Genomic DNA, 20,434 nt, shown 5'->3' with positions numbered 1-20,434 from the left:
CAAGTCTTAGCAGAAATACAGAGCAGCCAGAGCTCTAATGTTTTGCTGTTAGGATCGTAAAATTGTGTAACTGCTTTGAAAACAGTTCGACTGTTTCTTATGAAGTCATACATACACCTACCACACAACTCAGCAATCCCACTTTTAACTATTTACCCAAGAAAAATGAAGCCTCAGAAACACTTGCACTCAAATAGTCATAGCAGCTTTATTCATAATAGCCAACAACCGGAAACCTCCCACGTGTCCATCAATAAATAAATGCATAAGCAAATGATGATATATATATACAGTGAAATGCTACTCAGAAATAAAAAGGAATGAAATATTGGTACATGCAACAACGTGAAAGGATCTGAAGAGACATAATGCTGAGCTGAAGAGGCCAGACACGAAACAGTATACCTGTGTGCTTTTCATTCATAACTGTATGATTCCATTCAGATGAAACTCTAGAAAAGACAATTCTATTGTCCAGCAACAGAAACCATTCACGGTTGCCTAAGGTGAGGGGAGGTGTTGGGTGACTGATTTAGGACAGAAGGAAGTTACCGGGTAATGGAGTGGTCCATATCTTGAATGTGGTGATGGTTGCACAGGTAAATAAAATCATTACAACTCAGAAATGTATAATTAAAATGCTTCGCTTTATTGCATGTAAACAATACTCCAATAATGTTTCTTTTGGTAGTATCAATTAAAAACACATCATTCAATTAAAAAAGAACAAAACATTCCCAAGCTGACCAAAAGACAAAAACCTATCATACAAAGTCCTACCTATTCTAAGAAACATTCACAGCAAAACACCTATATTTAATAATGTTTCTTTCACATCCTGGTATATTTTTTGAATTTTAAGTTTAAATTTATAAGCATTTACATATATCACAGTAGGAAAAGCAATTCCTAAAAGACAGCAAGAGGCAGAGACTTCCAATACTAAATACTTACAAGCCCCAAAATGATTGCTTTAAAAGTTGGCAGGTCATCTTTTCTGGAGGACATTCTTATTAGGTGTAAACCCATAGATCATTAAAAGAAATTTAGATTAGGACACAGAAAAATCTATATAGTAATAGGTTTACACGACAAACTAGTAACGAAAAATCTGACATCTAAATAGAAAATATCATTAATTGAAGAGTAATTCGCAGTATGGACAAGTTATTTCCGGTCTCATCCCAGTGGCTACCCCTCCCCCAGACTTTCAAACGTACTTCTGGTGAAGATCCACTCCCAGCTCAGGATAGAACATGTGACCTAGGCCTCAACCAATCAGCACATCTCATCCCCTTGGCCACCATGATTAGTTCAGAGATGGGCATGTGACTTCCTTAGAGCCAATGAGGCAGAAGAAGTTTAACTAGGAATCCTGGGAAAAGAACTCAGGCTGAAGCCTCTGCTGCTTGGGTATTATGAGACTGAGAAGGATATCATGGCCAAGGAAACAAAGTCAAGAAATGGAAACATATAAATGGGTTCTGGTGACATAGTTTGGCTGTGTAGCAATCAATACCTAACCAGATATCCCCTGAGATTGTTCTAGTATGTGAACCAATAAAAGAGCTTTAAAAAGAAAGCCCTGCAACAAATTCACTGAGTCAAGAATTTGGGGAAGTTGCCCAAATAAAGTGATCACAGGTTGCATTGATTTTTTTGGGGGGATGGGGTGGGGAGTTGGTCAGGGTCTTGCTCTGTTGCCCAGGCTGGAATGCAATGATGCAAACATAGCTCACTGGAACCTTGAACTGCTGGGCTCAAATCCTCCTCCCACCTCAGCCTTCCGAGTAGTTAGGCCTACAGGCATGCGCTACCATGCCCAGCGAAGCTTTTATTTTTTGTAGTGAAGGAATCTCACTATGCTGCCTAGGCTGGTCTCAAACTCCTGGGCTCAAGCTATCCCCCTGCTTCAGCCCCGCAAAGTGCTGGGATTATAAGCATGAGCCACTATGCTCAGCCAGCTGTATCAATTCTATTAAATGCAGAAGGTAAATACCAGCTCTTATCTTCACTGGTGAAACGACTTGATAAAAGAAAACGCGCGCACACACACAAAAGACGTTTAAATGAAAAATTAATAAGGGAAATGCAAATTCAAATAACTTCGAGATATTTTTCACTTATTGAATTGCCAAAAACCCAAAACGTCTGAAGATAATGTGGCAAGGATACGAAGGAAAGTGTACACTTATACATTGCTAGGGGAAGAATAAATTGTTAATGCCTAATGACATTTAAAATGTGCACGACACAGTAAGTCCCTTTTCTGGCATCTCCCCTATGGAAACTCCCACACAGGAGCACAATGAGTCATATACTAAGATGTTTATTCTAACTCGTTTGAATAAAAGTAAAAAGCAAGATGCAGAGTTGGGAAAGATATTTGCAATACCTGTAACTGCCAAATAACTAGTATCCAGAATGCATAAATAATTCGAGTAGACAAATAACTCAGTGGGCAATAGACTTGAATGGGCGAAGGAGGAAATCCAAATGACCAGTAAGTATATTTTAAAACCCTCAATATAATCAGTCATGTACATAACTAATGCCTTAGCAATCAGGGAAATGTACACCTACTCTGAAAAATAGTTATATCTTATTAAATTAATGATATGCACACTCTGCAACGCAGCAGCTCCACCCCAGGTATATACTCTAGAAACCTACTCACATGTGTTTCAGAATGTAAAAGAATGTTCGTTGTAACATTGGTCACAACAGTGAAAAGCTAGACACAACCCAAAGCCCATCAACAGTAAACTGGATAAATAAAATTGTGGTGTATTCATACAATGGGATATATTCAGTACTGACAATCCACAAACTACAACTTGTAAGAACACACATCATGAATCTCTCAGACATAAGGTTGAACCAAAAAAAAAAAGCAAGACCAAAAAAAAAAAAAAGAAAGAAAATTCTATTTATATTGAGTACCGAAACAGGTAAAATCATCTATGTTATTTAGAGATGCAAATTTAGGTGGCAAAATTGTAAAGAAAAGCAAAGAAATAGCTGGAGGAGGAGGGAGAACATCAAAAAGAATAGCTCATGGATGCTGGGCTTAATACCTAGGTGACAGGCTGATCTGTGCAGCAAACCACCATGGCACATGTTTAGCTATGTAACAAACCTGCACATCCTGCATGTGTGCTATGGAATTTAAAACAAATGTTGATGAAAAAAAACACAAAAGAAATAATCATCACAAAAGTCAGAGAAAGGATGGAAACGGAATAGAACAGAGGACAGGCACCCAGGATGGATGTCTGGGTGCTGATAAACTGCAGTGACCTCCGGCGTACAAAACCTAATGCAGAGTATTTTGGGGGTCCCTCAGCTGCCGTGCAAAGTGGAGCACATGCAGATGGGACTTTGTCCACCTGGGCAGCTTCCTCTACCTTGGGGCCTGGCTGACATGGATCCTAGGTTCCTGTTGATTCTTACTGCCTATCTGTGAAGATTAAAGTTTCTTTGCCTGACTTGCACGAGCGTTCCATCTCACCAGACTCAGACTCTGTCTGGCAGCTAGGATTGTAAAATGCCTCTGACCAGAGCTGGGAAGTGCCAGGTCTAGGAATCTTAGTAGAGACTGCCGAGGTGTTTAGAGTCCTGCCCTGGAATTGGCAACCCAACCCAGGTGCAGGGTGCACGGTACTTCTCTCCCAGAGATGGATACCAGTGCACGGCACTCTGCTTCACAGTCACCCTCAACCCTGAGATTCCAGAATTCCATGACTTTCCAGTGACAAGGAGGAGTGGGGTGGGGAGTAGAAAACAGACCCACCGGGATGGGGCACAGACACAGCAGAAATACAGATTCCTCTAGTCTTCTTATCATTTACTTAGGTCTGCCTCCCATCTCCACTCCTACCCTGAGGTTTGAGAAACACCTAGAAAAAAAGCGATGTTTCTAAGCCACTGTAAAGTCCTCAGCACCATGCCAGCCTAGACACCCTCATGTACCCAGCCTACGGTGAAACCTCAGCGGTCATTTGCTCTGACCAAGTCTGTGGCTGAAAGGCCACGTGAAGTCTGAGGGTAAATACGCTTGACCTCTGCTTTTACACAACGGCCTAAATTAGAAGAATGTTTTTTCCGGGTCACCAGCTTGAACAGTTCCAGAAGGCACTATCTACATAGTACCTGGCACTGGCCCCACCCCTGAGGTTGTGCAATCCAGCTGCCCTGGTTCTCTCACTCTCCCAACTCCACATTTGCCCCTGCCAGGGCCAGTTTTGTGGAGGAGCAGCCCGGGCAGACACATCACATTCCACATTTAGAAGGCTCTCATGCTTTGTTTAATACTTTGCTGTCAGTGTCCTGAAATTCTTTTTTTTTTTTTTTTTTTTTTTGAGACAGTCTAACTCTGTTACCCAGGCTGGTGTGCAGTGGCGTGCAGTGGCGTGATCTTGGCTCACTGCAACCTCTGCCTCCCAGTTCCAAGTGCAAGTGATTCTCACACCTCAGCCTCCTGAGTAGCTGGAACCACAGCCATGCACCTCCACGCCCAGCTATTTTTTGTCTTTTTAGTAGAGAAGGAGTTTCACTGTTTTGGCCAGGGCAGTCTTGAGTTCCTGGCCTCAAGTGATCTGCCTGCCTCAGCTTCCCACTTCAGCTTCAGCCACTGTGCTCGGCCTGAAATTCTTTTTGAACAAAGGGCATTTTGCACTAAGACACTCAAAGTATGCAGCTGATCTGTTAGCGACCTACCTGCTCAGGGTATTAAAAGATACCAATATACCAGTTTGAAACAGTGGTTGTGAATATTATCTCACAACTATAATTTGTGAGAAGACCTTCAACTTCCTAGAACTGTGAACTCAGTTTCCTCTCTCTTCAGAGCCTTTCCCAGACCCATAAACCATTTCTGTCTCTTACCACAAGCAACATCACCAGCTGCTCTTCACAGCTGAAGGTAATCTCCCCACCCTGATTCTTAAAAAGGTATTTATTACCATTAAATTTGCCTCATGTATGTCTGCTAAAAAATATGTGCAACTTTGAAGGATAAATTATGAGCCACCTCTGAAGACAAGTCTCTGATGAGTATCATTTTAAAAGCACAAACAAAATAAAAGCAAAACCCCATGTAATAAGACAAAAAAAGAGAGAATGTGTTGCTGGAAAACTCAACTTACAAGAAATACTAAAGGAAGTTCTTCAGGTTGAAAGCAAGTGACCCCATAGAATAATCTGAATTCATACAGAAAAAAAGCACCAATAATAGTAATCATGTAGTTATGAAAGGCAGTATCAATGCATACTTTCTTTTTATTCTTTTTTTTTTTTTTTCCAGACGAAGTCTCACTCTTGTTCCCCAGGCTGGAGTGCAATGGCACAATCTTGGCTCACTGCAATCTCCGCTTCCCAGGTTCAAGCAATTCTCCTGCCTCAGCTTCCCAAGTAGCTAGGATTACAGGCACCTGCCACCACACCTGGCTAATTTCTGTATTTTAAGTAGAGATGGGGTTTCACCGTGTTGGCCAGGCTGGTCTTGATCCAGGCTGGTCTCAGGTGATCTACCCGCCTTGGCTTTCCAAAGTGCTGGTATTACAGGCGTGAGCCACCGCGCCCGGCCCTATTCTCTTAACTGATTTTAAAAGCAATCCTAAAAAGCAATATACATATATATAATTATGTTATTGAGACTATAACATATGGAAGTGTAATATATTTGACAATAACAGCACAAGGGAGGCAGTTGGGAGCAAAGGTAAACTGGGCTTAGAAATGACACCATAAGGTAACTCAGATCCATAAGAACAAAGGAAGAGAACCAAAAATGATCAATAAAAAGGTTAATATAACAAACTGTATAAATACATACTTGCTCTTCTTTCTTCTCTCTGATTCTTGAAAGCATGTGCATTTATATAAAGTAATATCACCATGTATTGTTTAGTTTGCAACATATATAGATGTGCTATGTAAAACAATAATATCATAAAAAGGGGAGAAATGAAATAAAGCTATATAGGAATGCCATTTCGGTATTTAACTGGAATTAAGTTGGTATAAATCTGAAGTAGATACTGGTAAGTTAAAATTTATGTGCTAAGCCCTAGAACAACCACTCAGAGCACAACTTTTTTAAATAGTGGAAAGAAAAACATTAAAGGATTTTACATGTTGCACTAGAAAATATTCACTCAATGCAAAAAAAAAAAAAAAAAAAGGCAATAAAGGCGGAACAGAGGAACAAATAAATACATTAGAAATACAGAACATAAAAAGGAAAATGGGGCCAGGCACAGTGGCTCACACTTGTAATCCCAGCACTTTGAAAGGCTGAGGCGGGTGGATCACTTGAGGTCAGGAGTTTGAGACCAGACTGGCTAACATGGCAAAACTCTGTCTCTACAAAAAATACAAAAATTAGCCAGGCATGGTGGCACACACCTGTAGTTCCAGCTGCTCAGGCAGCTGAGTTGGGAGAATCGCTTGAACCCAGGAGGCGGAGGTTGTAGTGGGTCAAGATCGCACCACTGCACTCCAGCCTGGGTGACAGAGTGAGATTTTGTCTCAAAATAAAAAATAAAAATAAAGAAAAAGAAAGAAAAAAATGATAGTAGACATAAAATCCATCTACATCAATAACAGAATTAAATGTGAATGGATTAAACAACTCAATTAAAAGACAGGTTGTCAGACTGGATAAAAACAAGGCCTAATAACATCTTGTCTGCAGAAGATACATTTGAGATTTAAAAACAAAAAAAATTATATTTAAAACATAAATTTTACAAAGTAAAATGGTGGAAAAATAATATATCATAAAACAGCAACCAAAAGAAATGCAGATTGGTTATACTAATATCAGATAAAATAGACTATTTTTTAATGACACACTATCATGAAGTAAGATAATATAGACCTTAAAACAAAAATTATTACTAGCAATAAAGAGGGAAATTGTGTAATGACAAGTGTCACTCTACCAGGAAACTAAACACAACACAAGAAGGCAGAAAATAATAAAGAATAGAGGTGAAATTAATGACAGAGAGAGAAGCAATTGAGAAAAATCAATAAAACCAAAGTTGTTTATTTGAAAATATAGACAAAATGGATAAACCTTCAGTTAGATCAACAAAGAAAAAAGAGAGAAGACTCAAATTGCTAAAAATATGAAATGAAAGAGGGAACATTACTACCAACCTTACAGAAATAAAAAGTATTATAAGGGAACACTCTGGACCATTTTATGCTAAGCAATTAGATAACTTAGATAAAATGGACAAATTCTTAGAAAGAAATAAACTACTGAAATTGAATCAAAAAGAAATACAAAATCTAAATAAAGCCATAACAGGTAAAAAGATTAAATTAGTAATTTTAAAACCTCCTGCAAGAAAAGTCAAGGCCCAGACAGTTTCACTAGTGAATTCTATCAAATATGTAACAAATGAATACCAATTCTTGACAGACTGTTCCCAAAAAACAGAAAAGGAGGGAACATTCCCCAGCTTATTCTACAAGGCCAGTAATGTTCAGATAGCACACACAGACCAAGACTTTGCAAGAAAATAAACCGTCTAATATCTCTGATGGATATGATGCAAAAGTCCTCAATAAAATGCTGTCAAACCAAATTCAGTAACATGTAAAAGGATTATACAACACGATCAAGTGGGATTATTCTAGGAATACAAGGTTCGTTTAGCACCTGAAAATCAATTAACACATATCACTAGAATAGGGGACCAAGAAGAAAACCATGTTCATTTCAATAGACACAGAAAAAGCATTTGACAAAACCAAACACCTCAGATATGATAAGAATACTCAATGAGCTAGGAATAGATGCAAATTTCCTTGATCTGATGATGTGGGGGGCATCTACTCAAAAAATCTCCAGTTAACACCTAATGTGCTAAAAGACTGAATGTTCCCCACCTAAGATCAGGAACAAGATAAGAATCTTCTCTTTCCACTTCTGTTCAATACCATACTAGAGGTTCTAGCCAGGGTAATTAGATAAGCAAAAGAAATAAATGCCATCCTTATTAGAAAGGAAGAAGTAAAGCTATCTTTATTTGTAGATGATATGATCTTGTATGTAGAAAATCCTAAGAAATTCACGAAAAAAACTATTAGAACAAATAAACAAGTTCAGAAATGTTAAAATATAAGATCAATATACAAAACTCAATTGTATTTCTAGACACTAGAAATGAACAACACAAAATTAGAATTAAGAAAATAATTCTATTTAAAATAGCATCTAAAAAGAATACAATATTTAGGAATAGATTTAATTTTTTTAAGTGTGGCACTTTACATTGAAAAGTAAAAACTAATGTTGAAAGACATTAAAGAAGACCTAAGTAAAATGAAAGACATCCCATGTTCATGAATTAGAAGATTTAATCTTATTAAGTTGGCAATAACCCACAAATTGATCTATAGATTCAACACAATTTCTATCAAAATTCCAGCTGGAATTTTTTGCAGAAATTGACAAACTGGCCCTAACATTCATATGGAAATTCAAGGTACCCAGTATGGCCAAAACAATATTAAAAAGGAATAACAAATTTAGAGGATTTGTAATTCCCAATTTCAAACTTACTATAAAGCTACAGTAATCAAGGCTGGGGACAGTGGCGCACACCTGAAATCCCAGCACTTTGGGAGCTCGAGGTGGGTGGATCACCTGAGGTCAGGAGTTTGAGACCATCCTGGCCAACACAGCAAAATCCTATCTCTACTTAAAAAAAAAAAAAAAAAAAGCTACAGTAATCAAGACATACACTGGCAGTTCCTCAAAAGATTAAGTATACAGTTACCATACAACCCAGCAATTCCACTAAGTATATACCCAAGAGAACTGAAAACACATATACAAATAAAAATCATATACAAATATGTCCACAGTACCTTTATTCGTAATAGCAAACAAGTGGAAACCACCCAAATGTCCATCAATTTACAAGTAGATATATGAAGTGTGGTATATGCATAGAACAGAATATTATTTGGCAATATAAAGTTATTCCACAACATGAATGAACCTTGAAACCTTTATGCTAAAGGGAAAAAGCTACTCATGTATTTTGTGAATGGAATCCATAGAAATAAGCAAATTCATAAGGACAGAGAGCTGATTAATGGCTGCCAGGGGCTAGAAGAAGGAGAGAAAGAAGAGTGAGTGATAATAGATATTAGGTATCTTTTGGGAGTGACTGAAAATGTTCTAAAGTCGACTATGATAATGGTTGTACAAATCTGTGACTATACTAAAAACCATTAAAATGAGTGAATTGTATGTATGTGAATTGCATCATAATAAAGTTATATTTTCATAACCCCTTATTCTCATTCTCCTAGAGTTATCTAAATTACTAATCAGTCAAGGTTCTAGGCTTTTATGTACTCATGTTGAATACTTTTTTTAACTGAATCATTCTAGCATTCAGCTACTCTTTAGATAATTATCTGTTAACAGAAACACTGCTGCCAAAATGTTCCACATGCCTGGAAATGGCCCAGGTAATCAGTCATAAAGATAAACACAGCGTTTTGAAAGAGAGGCAGAATTTTAAAGTCATTGTAGACATTGGCCTAAGTCATGTATTTTAAAAAGTGCCTGTTAAGAATGACTTGGCATTTTGGGGCCGGGCGCAGTGGCTCACGCCTGTAATCCCAGCACTTTGGGAGGCCAAGGCAGGGGGATCACGAGGTCAGGAGATCAAGATCATCCTGGCTAACACAGTGAAACCCTGTCTTTACTTGAAAAATACAAAAAATTAGCCAGGTGTTGCGGTGCGCGCCTGTAGTCCCAGCTACTCAAGAGGCTGAGGCAGGAGAATGGCATGAAACTGGGAGGCAGAGCTTGCAGTGACCTGGGATCATGCCACTGCACTCCAGCCTGGGTGACAGAGTGAGACTCCATCTCAAAAAGAAAAAAAAAAAAAAAGGAATGACTTGGCATTTGGAGGCTTTTATTCCACTGACTTGCCTAGAATGAACCCACAGCTCAACCAAGAAAGGCTGAGATTTCACCCTGAACGAGCATTCCTTGCAAAGACCCCTATAGGGAGACAAACAGCTCAGAGGGTGGGCACAGGATCCTTGCTGTCCTCCACACCTCCAGGCGGGGGCCCTGCTGCGTAGACACCATTGGATTCACTTGGAATTGATTTAGATCAGAGTTTCTCAATTTCAGCACTCGTGACATTTTGAGCCAGAGTAATTCTTTGTTAGGAGTTGGGGAGTGGGTATTTTTCCACACATTGTACAACTTTCAACAGCATCCCTGGCCTCTACCTACATCCTACTGACTGTTTCGCCTCTCCAGTTGCAACACCAAAAATGTCTTCAGACATATCTGTCCTAGGGGAAAAATTAGTCCTGTTTGAGAACTACCATTTAGATGAACCCAGAACATGAGAGGAGGAAACTTGGGAACAGAACTAGTCCTGAGGAACTGGGGTCTAGTTTTCTGGGAAAATGCTCCGTAAAAAATGTTGCAAGAAAACCACATTCATTGTTTTTATTACCTGTTGGCGAGAAAGTCTCAGCCTGTATTCAGGCCTAGCTAGGCTCTAGGCCTGAGCTTGCATTCTATTCCTTTCTATAGACCAGGCTGGGAAGAGAGGATGTCCCAGAGCCAGAGCTCTGGCCATGACCTGGCTCTATGGTCTGAATGGCCCTGTCCTTCTGAAGGCTTGAACAGTTCTTTGTATTACAAGGAGAACAGACTAGGATTTACCTCTGACCTTCTTTGCTCTAGGAAAAACACTCCAATGACCCTTCTCATAATGAAATGCAAAGTTAAATTCTCTTCTAAAATTGAGATCTTTGAAACCTGGCCATATCAATAGGAAAAGAGGTTATCCCTGGGATGGATGAAACTCAACAAAATAGCAAAAAGGACAGCATAAGAGTGTCCCAGCATCTGGCCTGGATTCAAGTCCCTACAGGAAGAGGAGAAGGGCCTAAAAACAAAGGTTCTTTATTTACTTATTTATTTATTTTATTTATTTATTTATTTATTTTTTTCATGCAACAGCATGAGATTCTGGGGAAGAAGTGAGGACCAGAGAGACAGACAGAAAGGTTGCAAGGCACCTGCGAGAATCTGGCATAAGCTAAACTGTCTTGGGGCAGGTCATAAGGTGCACAGGGCTGGAGAGGAGGCCCTGGGCAGGGCTGGGATAAGTTGTTCCAGGACATCTGGGACTGCCTGGTGGCTCAGCCTCTGATGTTCTCACAGCAGGAATCTCCGCTTCTCCGAGGGCCAGCTTGGACAGAAACCAAGCAGCCCTCTGAGATGGCCACGTCCCTCCTTGGGCAGAGGAGGCAGGTAAAGCTTTGGTCAAAGTCGCAAAGTCACACCAACATGGAAATGAGAGGGAAGTGATCCTGCTTTACTCTTCCACAAGGCGAGGCTGGGAGCCCAGAGGTTACCATGAGAAAGGACACTCTTTCTTTGTGCATCATAGCATTATGTAAAAACTGGTCACCAACCTATGGTTTTCAAGGAGATGGAGACCATCCTGGCTAACACAGTGAAACCCCATCCCTACTAAAAAAAATACAAAAAAAATTAGCCGGGCGTGGTGATGGGCACCTACAGTCCCAGCTACTCCGGAGGCTGAGGCAGGAGAATGGCGTGAACCCGGGAGGCAGAGCTTGCAGAGAGCCGAGATCGCGCCACTGCACTCCAGCCTGGGCAACAGAGCAAGACTCCGCCTCAAAAACAAAAAAAAAAAAAAAGGGGGCTTTGCACAATTTTTTCAGAAATGTATTTGTTTTATAGTTGGGTCAATAGTTATCTATAAAGCATGCTTACTAATCTGATAGGTGAAATTGAATTCCACAGTTTATTAATCTGAATTTCTTGGATTATTTCTGAAATTAAGCATGTTCTTAAAGTTTTCTTGGTCACTTGTGTTCTGCTTACTTTATGTATTGCCTGATTATGTGATTTGCCTAATGAAGAGTGCATTTTTAAGCTATAATCAGGGCTTCATTTTCTATGATCTGTGATGTACCTTCTTGTCTTAAATAATTTATTGCGACAAAGTCACATAAAATTAACTATGTTAAAGTGAACAATTTCATGGCATTTAGCACATTCATGTTTTGCAACCGACACCTCTATCTGGTTCCAGACATTTCCATCTGTCCAAAGACACACTTTTTTTCATAGTGTTGAAATGGTTTGACTATTGGACAAAAGAAATTCTATTCTGATCACTTTAATTTAATTCCTAATAATTAAAAGTGCATGTTGATAATTTCATATCATAATACAGAATGTTCTCTAGGAGGACATGCTGGGAATACAGCTGAGATACAAACGAGGTCAAGCACCAGATATAGGGTCACAGGGCTCAAAAAGTACATTCACTATAGCTCAGTTTCTCAATATAACTGAGTACAACTTTTTGAAAAAATAAGATGATTGGCACCAAGGTGCAGAAATGATATTTTTTCTCTCTTATGCCAACTATTTCTTTGTAACAAGAATAAATAACTTTGATTTACTTTTTTCCAACACCCCAGACTTCAAGGAGAAGGAATAACTAGCTTTGATTCAACCAATAGTATGAAATCATTAAATAAATGCATAACTTTTGCTTATTAACTTCTTAATTAGATTTTCCTGAAATTAAAAAGGAAATTTAAAAATTACTTGAAACAAATGAAAATGGAAACACAATGTATCAAAATCTATGGGCTACAGCAAAACTAGAACTAAGAGAGAAGTTTTTAATAATAAATGCCTACATCCAAAAAGTAGAAAGATTTCAAATAAACAACCTAACAATGTACCTCAAGGAACTAAAAAAGCAAAAGTATACCAACTCAAAATTTATAGAAGGAAAGAAATAATAAAGATCAGGGAAGAATCAAATTAAATTGAGACTAAATAAACAACGCAAAAGACCAATGAAACAAAAAGTTGTTTATAAAAAAAAAAAGATAAACAAATTTGGCAAAAGTGACAGGCTGGATTAAGAAAATGTGGTACATATACACCATAGAATACTATGCAGCCATAAAAAAGGATGAGTTCATGTCCTTTATAGCAACATGGATGCAGCTGGAAATCATCATTCTGAGCAAACTATCGCAAGAACAGAAAACCAAATACTGCATGTTCTCACTCATAGGTGGGAATTGAACAAAGAGATCACTGGGACACAGGAAGGGGAACATCACACACCGGGTCCTATTGTGGGGGGGGGGAGGGATAGCATTAGGAGATATACCTAATGTAAATGATGAGTTAATGGGTGCAGCACACCAACATGGCACATGTATACATATGTAACAAACCTGCACATTGTGCACATGTACCCTAGAACTTAAAGTATAATAAATAAATAAACATAAACAAAATTGGCAAACCTTGAACTAGACTAAGAAAAAGAGAAAACACCAAGATAAAATCAGAAATGAAAAAGGAAACATAGCAACTGACCCCACAGAAATACAAAGGATCATTAGAAACTATTGTGAACTACTATGTGCCAACAAATTAGAAAACCTAGAGGAAATGGATACATTTCTGAACACATACAACCTACCAAGATTGAACAAAGAAGAAATAGAAAACCTCAACAAACCAATATAATAAGATTGAAGCAGTAATAAAAAGTCTCTCATTCAAAAAAGCCCAGGACTGGATGGATTCACTGCTGAATTATACCAACCATTTTTCAAAGAACTAATATCAATTCTACTCAAACTATTACAGAAAAATGAAGAGGAGAGAATACTTCCAAACTCATCCTATGAGCCCAGTGTTACCCTGATACCAAAACCAGACAAGGGCACAACAGAAAAAGAAAACTGCAGGCCAATATCTCTGATGAACATAGATGCGAAAATCTCAACAAAATACCAGCAAACCAAATCCAATAACACGTTAAGATAATTAATCATGATCAAGTGGGACTCATCCCAGGATGCAAGGATGATTCAACATATACAACTCAATAAATGTGATACATGTATTGATATATTGATATTAATACACTGACAGAATTAGGACAAAACTCATACGATCATTGTAGACGCTGAAAAAACATTCAACAAAATTCAACAAAATTTATGATAAACACTCTCAATAAACTGGCTACAGAAGGAACATACCTCAAAACAATAAAGGCCATATATGATAAACCCATAGCTAACATCATACTGAAAAGGGTAAAACTGAAAACTGTTCCTCTAAATTCTGGAATAAGACAAAGATGCTGACTGTCACCACTGTTATTCTTCATAGTACTGGAAGTCCTATCCAAAGCAATTAAGCAAGACAAAGAAATAAAGGGCATCCAAGTTGGAAAGGAAGAAGTCAAATTATTCTTCTTCTCAGATGACATAATATATTTAGAAAAATTTAAACACTCCACCAAAAAGCTGTTAGAACTGACAAGGAAATTCAGTAAAGTTGCAGAATACAAGATCAACTTACGAAAATCAGTAGCATTTATAAATGCCAACAGAGAAAAAACTGAAAAGGAAATCAACGCCATTTACAAAAGCTACAAAGAATATATAATACCTAGGAACAAATTTAACTAAGGAAAGGAAAAATCTGTACAAGGAAATGAGGATGAAGACCAAATATATATTTCACAATATTACAGTCCTATGTTTTCTTTATCCATTCATTAGTTGATGTGTGCTTAGGTTGACTCCATATTTTGGCTATTGTGAATAGTGCTATAATAAACATGGGAGTGCAGATATCTCTTCAATGTATTTTTTTTATTTTGGATATATACCCAGCAATGGGATATATTGGGGCAGTTCTATTTCTGTTTTTTGTTTTGTTTTGTTTTTGTTTTTTAGAATCTCCATACTGTTCTTCATAGTGGCTGTACTAATTTATATTCTTCAAATGTAACTTAGGGACTGAGCCCCATCTCTGTGGGACCTGATGCTATCTTCAGGTGGACACTGTCAGAACTGAATTAAAGGACACCCAGCTGGTATCTGGCAGAATTGCCTGCTTGCTTGGTGTATGGAGAAAAAAAAAAAAACCCACACATTGGTTCACAGAAGTCTTCTGTGTTGTTTGTTGTTGAGTGGGAAAACAAGAAAAACCCTTTGAGTTTTTTGTTGGTGTTGTTTTCCACTCACAGACAGTACATATGCACAATGGAAAATTATTCAGCCATAACAAAGAATGAAGACCTGTCATGTGCAGCAACATGAATGTAACTGGAAGTCATTGTGTTAAGTGAAATAATCTAGGCACAGAAAGACAAATACCACATGTTCTCATTTATATGTGGGAGCTAAAAAAGTGGATCTCATGGAGGCAGAGAGTTCACTGGTAATTACCAGAAAGTGGAAAGGGTAAGTAGGAACGTAGGGGGAAAAATGGTTGGTTAAAATTTAAAAAAGAAAAAGAAAAAAGAAATAAGATAAAATAAAATCTGTAATACTCCAAAAACTTTGACAGAAAAGAGAAAAACATCTAAACGGCCAATAAAGAACATTGATCAAAAAAAAAGAAGAATGCTGGGCACGGTAGCTCACGCCTGTAATCCCAGCACTTTGGGAGGCTGAGGTGGGTAGATCACGAGGTCAAGAGATCAAGACCATCCTGGCCAACATGGTGAAACCCCATCTGTACTAAAATACAAAAATCAGCTGGGCATGGTGGCACACGCCTATAGTCCCAACTACTCAGGAGGCTGAGGCAGGAGAATCGCTTGAACCGAGGAGGTGGAGGTTGCAGTGAGCTGAGATTGTACCAGTGCACTCCAGCCTGGGTGACAGAGTGAGACTCTGTCTCAAAAGAAAAGAAAAGAAAAGAAAAGAAAAGAAAAGAAAAAGCGTTGGTTAATGGGCACAAAAATACCCTTAGATAGAATGAGTAAGTCCAAAGTGCGACAGCACAGTAGGGTGACTACAGTTAACAAGAAAGTATTCTGCAGTTCAAAATAGCTAGAAATGAAGAATGGGAATGTTCCCAACATAAGGAAGGAATAAATGTTCAAGGTGATGGATATCTTAATTACCCTGATTTGATCATTGCACATTGTATACATGTATCAAAATATCACACGAACCCCCAAAATGTGTACAACTATATTATGTCCCAATAAAAAGATTCCTGACATTCTAAGTTTTTATTTCATGTCCCAGACTCCCTGGAACCAGTTCAGTTATCCCCATCTCCTCACCCTTGCCTTTTCACAGTGGCTACGGCCAACTGTTCAATTTGTTAACAGAGAAATCACCAGGTGTAAAGAAGAGAGGTAAGGGTCTTTGGGACCTGTTTGAGGCTTTCTCTCTGATAAAAAGAGGAACTGGAAAAGAAAATCTGGCATAAAAGATAGAGGGAGTTGCCTGAAGCCTTTCAAAGGTGTAAATATTTAAATTAAAATTTAAAACTCACAGATTTTTATTTTCCAAAGTAACTCTGGGCCCTTTTCCTACATGTCAGGAGGCCATCCGTAAACACTTGCCTTAGGTCAGAGGCCATCCCCCTTTTGCTGAAAAGGCCAGATAGTAAATGTGTAGGCTTTGCAGACCAAATACATCCATGGCACATATTCTTCATTGTTAAATTGTTTTAAAACTATAAAAACCATTCTTACTCTGGGCCATATAAAAACAGGTCTCGGCCGGGCGCTGTGGCTCACGCCTGTAATCCCAACACTTTGGGAGGCCGAGGTACGCGGATCACGAGGTCAGGATATCCAGACCATCCTGGTTAACATGGTGAAACCCCGTCTCTACTAAAAACACAAAAAATTAGCCAGACAAGGTGGCAGGCACCTCTAGTCCCAGCTACTCAGGAGGCTGAGGCAGGAGAATGGCGTGAACCCAGGGGAGGAGGCTGCAGTGAGCCGAGCCTCCGTCTCAAAAACAAACAAACAAACAAACAGGTCTCAACATAAAAGGAAACAAAAAACAAACAGAAAAACAGGCCTTTGGGCAGATTGGGCTCACAGGCTGTAGTTTGCTGGTCCTTGGCTTAAGGTCCAGAGACAAAGCATGCGACAGAGTCGGGAAAATTGATTTTAACCTGGACCTGTTCCCTTAGTCAAGCCTTCACCTCTGTTTGAACTAGGACATTTCTAAGGCTCATTCAACGATTATGTGACTGTCCCCAGATTACCTAACTAAGCAAATCTACTATTGCCAAGCATGAGCCCTATTTTTTTTTTTTTTTTTTTTTTTGAGACGGAGTCTCGCTCTGTTGCCCAGTCTGGAGTGCAGTGGCACAATCTCAGCTCACTGCAAGCTCCACCTCCCGGGTTCCCGCCATTCTCCTGCCTCAGCCTCCTGAGTAGCTGGGACTACAGGCGCCCGCCACCACGCCCGGCTAGTTTTTTGTATTTTTTAGTAGAGACGGGGTTTCACCGTGTTAGCCAGGATGGTCTTGATCTTCTGACCTCATGATCCGCCCATCTGGGCCTCCCAAAGTGCTGGGATTACAGGCTTGAGGAGCCCTGTCTTCATCCAAATGCCTATGTACCACTTCAGCCTCAGGTCTCCTATGTGTCCCTGCTGCTCTGAGCCGGGTATCACTTTCCCACCACCGTTTCTCCAGGAAATCCTCCAAGGGACAGTGGGCTCAAGGATCCAAATAAGTGAGGGAGAACAGAGCCTGGAAGAAACAAGACAGCCCAAAAGAAAAACCCACCAACCTCAGACAGGTCTTTCCTCTTCTTACAGTTGGTACCTCCAATGAAGACCATGTTGGGCATGACTGGCCTAGGATACTCAAGTACAAAGTCATATCTTAACAGCCAAATAGAGACCTTCTGATATAAGGTGATTACATCCACATCTCTCTTGAGGACAGCTGATGCGAGTTTGTCGTACTTTGAAAACAGACAATAAAATAGATAGGGCTCCAACAAATTAACGAGGAAGTTGGCCACTCGTTGTGGAAAAGTCATGTGGTCTGAAAACTTTGTGTAGCACCTGGGAATATAGGACACAGGGTTTGGGCTTCTGCTGAATGCATGCTCCAGGGAACACGGAAAACCCCTGAAGAGGTACACGGAGGGTAGGCCCAAATACTCAGCCAGGATCACCCCACAGGGTAAGGCTGGGTCTGTGAAAAGAGCATCGAACTTGCTCTCCTTGAGGAAGTTCAGGGTGTCCACGTCCTGCAGAAGGCTCTGGCAGTTGATGAAGTACATGCCAATAACGATCATGTTATTCCTGTACTCTGTCTGAGGAGCAGTTAGGAATGATCGCTCAGCAAAGTGATTGTTTCCAAACGATTGGTAACGGTTCTTCAACTCTTCTTGGTCATACGGCACTGGATAGATTTTTCTTGTGTAGTATTTGGATTCTTTCAAAAGCAAATTGACTTCAGGCACCACCACTACAATGTCATGCCCCCGGGCACTGAGAACCTCAACTATATCCTTCATACTAAGCCAGTGGCTTCCATCCTGAGGGATCACCAGCAGCTTGTCACCTACAACCATGCCCCAAAGTGCTAAGAAGAAAATCCCTGCGGAAATTCTCTGAAATGCACGAAGAAGGCAGGCCATCCTGGAAACAGTTAAAGTAACAACAGTAATACAGAGTTTTCACGCTCCAAATCACAGGGCTCCTAGCTGTTTTCCCTAAACTAACCACTGCTTTTCACAGGCCCTGTCTACCTCTCCCTTGCTCTGAATTTTGCCCTTTAATATGTAAGAACCCAAATTAATATTTAACCATTTTAAGCACACAGTGAATATGGATCAACTACACCCTATGTCAACTTGCACCTGAACTTCCAGGATTTTCTCTTCATCTCCACCAGTCTGCCTCTCCCTCTCAGAAAAGTTATAGCAACACGTTGAAGATAACTTGGAGAGACCCCTGGAGACCCCCTGCCAATTCTCTATCCCGAACTTGCTGGATTCCTCATCATTGACGTTGTCTGTTATGTCCATGATGTGTGGGGATTTTATTTCACATGGACCTATTCTCTAACACCAGCTGGGTATCCTACAATTCAATTCCATTCTGAATTGAATTCTGAGTTAGCACGGACCCCACAGGTTAAGGGCTCAGTCCTACAAGACTGCCTCCACTTCAGACACCAATTGCAAATAGTAGGTTCCCAGGTTACCCACAACTTCTGTCTGACTTGGCAAAAATCAGAGGTTCACACACCCTCTTTCTTGGAGTCAATCATTTGCTAGAATGACTCACAGAACTGAAGAAAACAGTTTAGTTACTAGGTTTGGTTTATCACAAAGGATATTGCAAACAACACAGAGGAATAGCCAGAGGAAAAAGTACAAAGAACAAGATATGGGGGTAAGGCCATGGAGCCCCATCTGCCATCTCTGGGTGCCCCACCCTCCACACCTTCAGCAACCTGAAAGCTCTCTGAACCCCGCCTTTTTGAGTTTTTATGTAGGCTTCCTTACATAGTAGGCATGATTGATTAGATTGTTGCCCACTGGTGATCAAATCAATCTTCAATCACTCTCTCCTTTCTTCCCTCTAATTGCAAGGGTTTGGTTCCCTGGCAACCAGCCCTCATCCTTAGAGACTTTACATGTCCTTTACATAAACTTAAATGTGATGGAAATGGATCTGTTTTGAAAAACAAAAGATTCTCTGTTCACCTTTATGGCTCCCACCACTTATGGTTTCAGGAGCTCTGGCCAGGAAACAAAGACAAACATATATATTTCTTATTATACATCACAATATAACAACATTCAAACTGTTACTTGCCTTTAGGAAATTAAGATTTGAGAAGTGTAACTCTAGCCAGTACGTGGTGAGGTACTAGAGCTGCAGTCAGAAAGCCTGGTATCCGCTTCCGGCCCAGCCACCCATCAGCCAGGGGAGTGACTCCTCTCCTGAGCTTCAGGTTTCTCAACTGAGGCCCAGAAAGGGAGGGTCACACTGGCCCTGCCTGCTAATCACACTGCTGAGGGTGGTCCCAGAGCAAGACCTGTGTAGAAACTAGGCTGTCGCAGTGAGATGTGGTGCCTAGCATTACTAGAACAGACTCGCCCAGAGCTAGTCACGCACACCTGGTTGGCATGCAACGTCCTGTTCTCACCTACAAGTTTGGCATTGGAGGTGTTCTGGGGCCCAGGAAGGGACAAGCCTGAGCAACATGATTAGAGGGGCCACTCCAAGGACAGGGCTGGCCCCCACGGGGAACATAACCAGGATGCAAATTCATTGTTCAAGGCATGCGAAGACTCAGGTCAGTCCAAGCTAGGAGCAGTCTCCCAAGAGGATTGCCAGCTTACAATGATCAAAGTCATGGGGGTGGCAGCATCTTGCTTTGAGTTCATCTAGATAGCAATAAGACTCTGGGAAGGTTGCAAAGGGAATAGAGCTCAGGTCCACCTTCCTGAGCAGGCAGACATTAGGCAGGTTTCCTTCAAAGAACAGTTCATCTAGAGGACGAACGGCTTAAGCAAGCATGTAGGAATAGCAGGATCAAGAGATGCTACAAACTTCACAT

General features: G+C 40.0%; 1 protein-coding gene across 1 annotated transcript in view; it reads right to left on the bottom strand.

Moving 5' to 3' along the window:
* LOC103218110 (UDP-glucuronosyltransferase 1A6) overlaps positions 1–19,042 on the bottom strand; it is a 104,311-nt gene extending 85,269 nt beyond the window's left edge. Inside the window, exon 1 of the mRNA XM_007966703.3 lies at positions 17,640–19,042. Within this exon, the coding sequence (XP_007964894.3) occupies positions 17,640–18,500 (861 nt within the window). The 5' untranslated portion in view covers positions 18,501–19,042. The remainder of the gene's footprint in view (positions 1–17,639) is intronic.
* Positions 19,043–20,434: the final 1,392 nt, after the last annotated feature.

Source organism: Chlorocebus sabaeus, chromosome 10 (assembly GCF_047675955.1).
Source record: "Chlorocebus sabaeus isolate Y175 chromosome 10, mChlSab1.0.hap1, whole genome shotgun sequence".
Classification (NCBI taxonomy): domain Eukaryota; kingdom Metazoa; phylum Chordata; class Mammalia; order Primates; family Cercopithecidae; genus Chlorocebus; species Chlorocebus sabaeus.
Note: the sequence above shows the minus strand (reverse complement) of the source record. Positions and strands in the feature narration are given on the sequence as shown.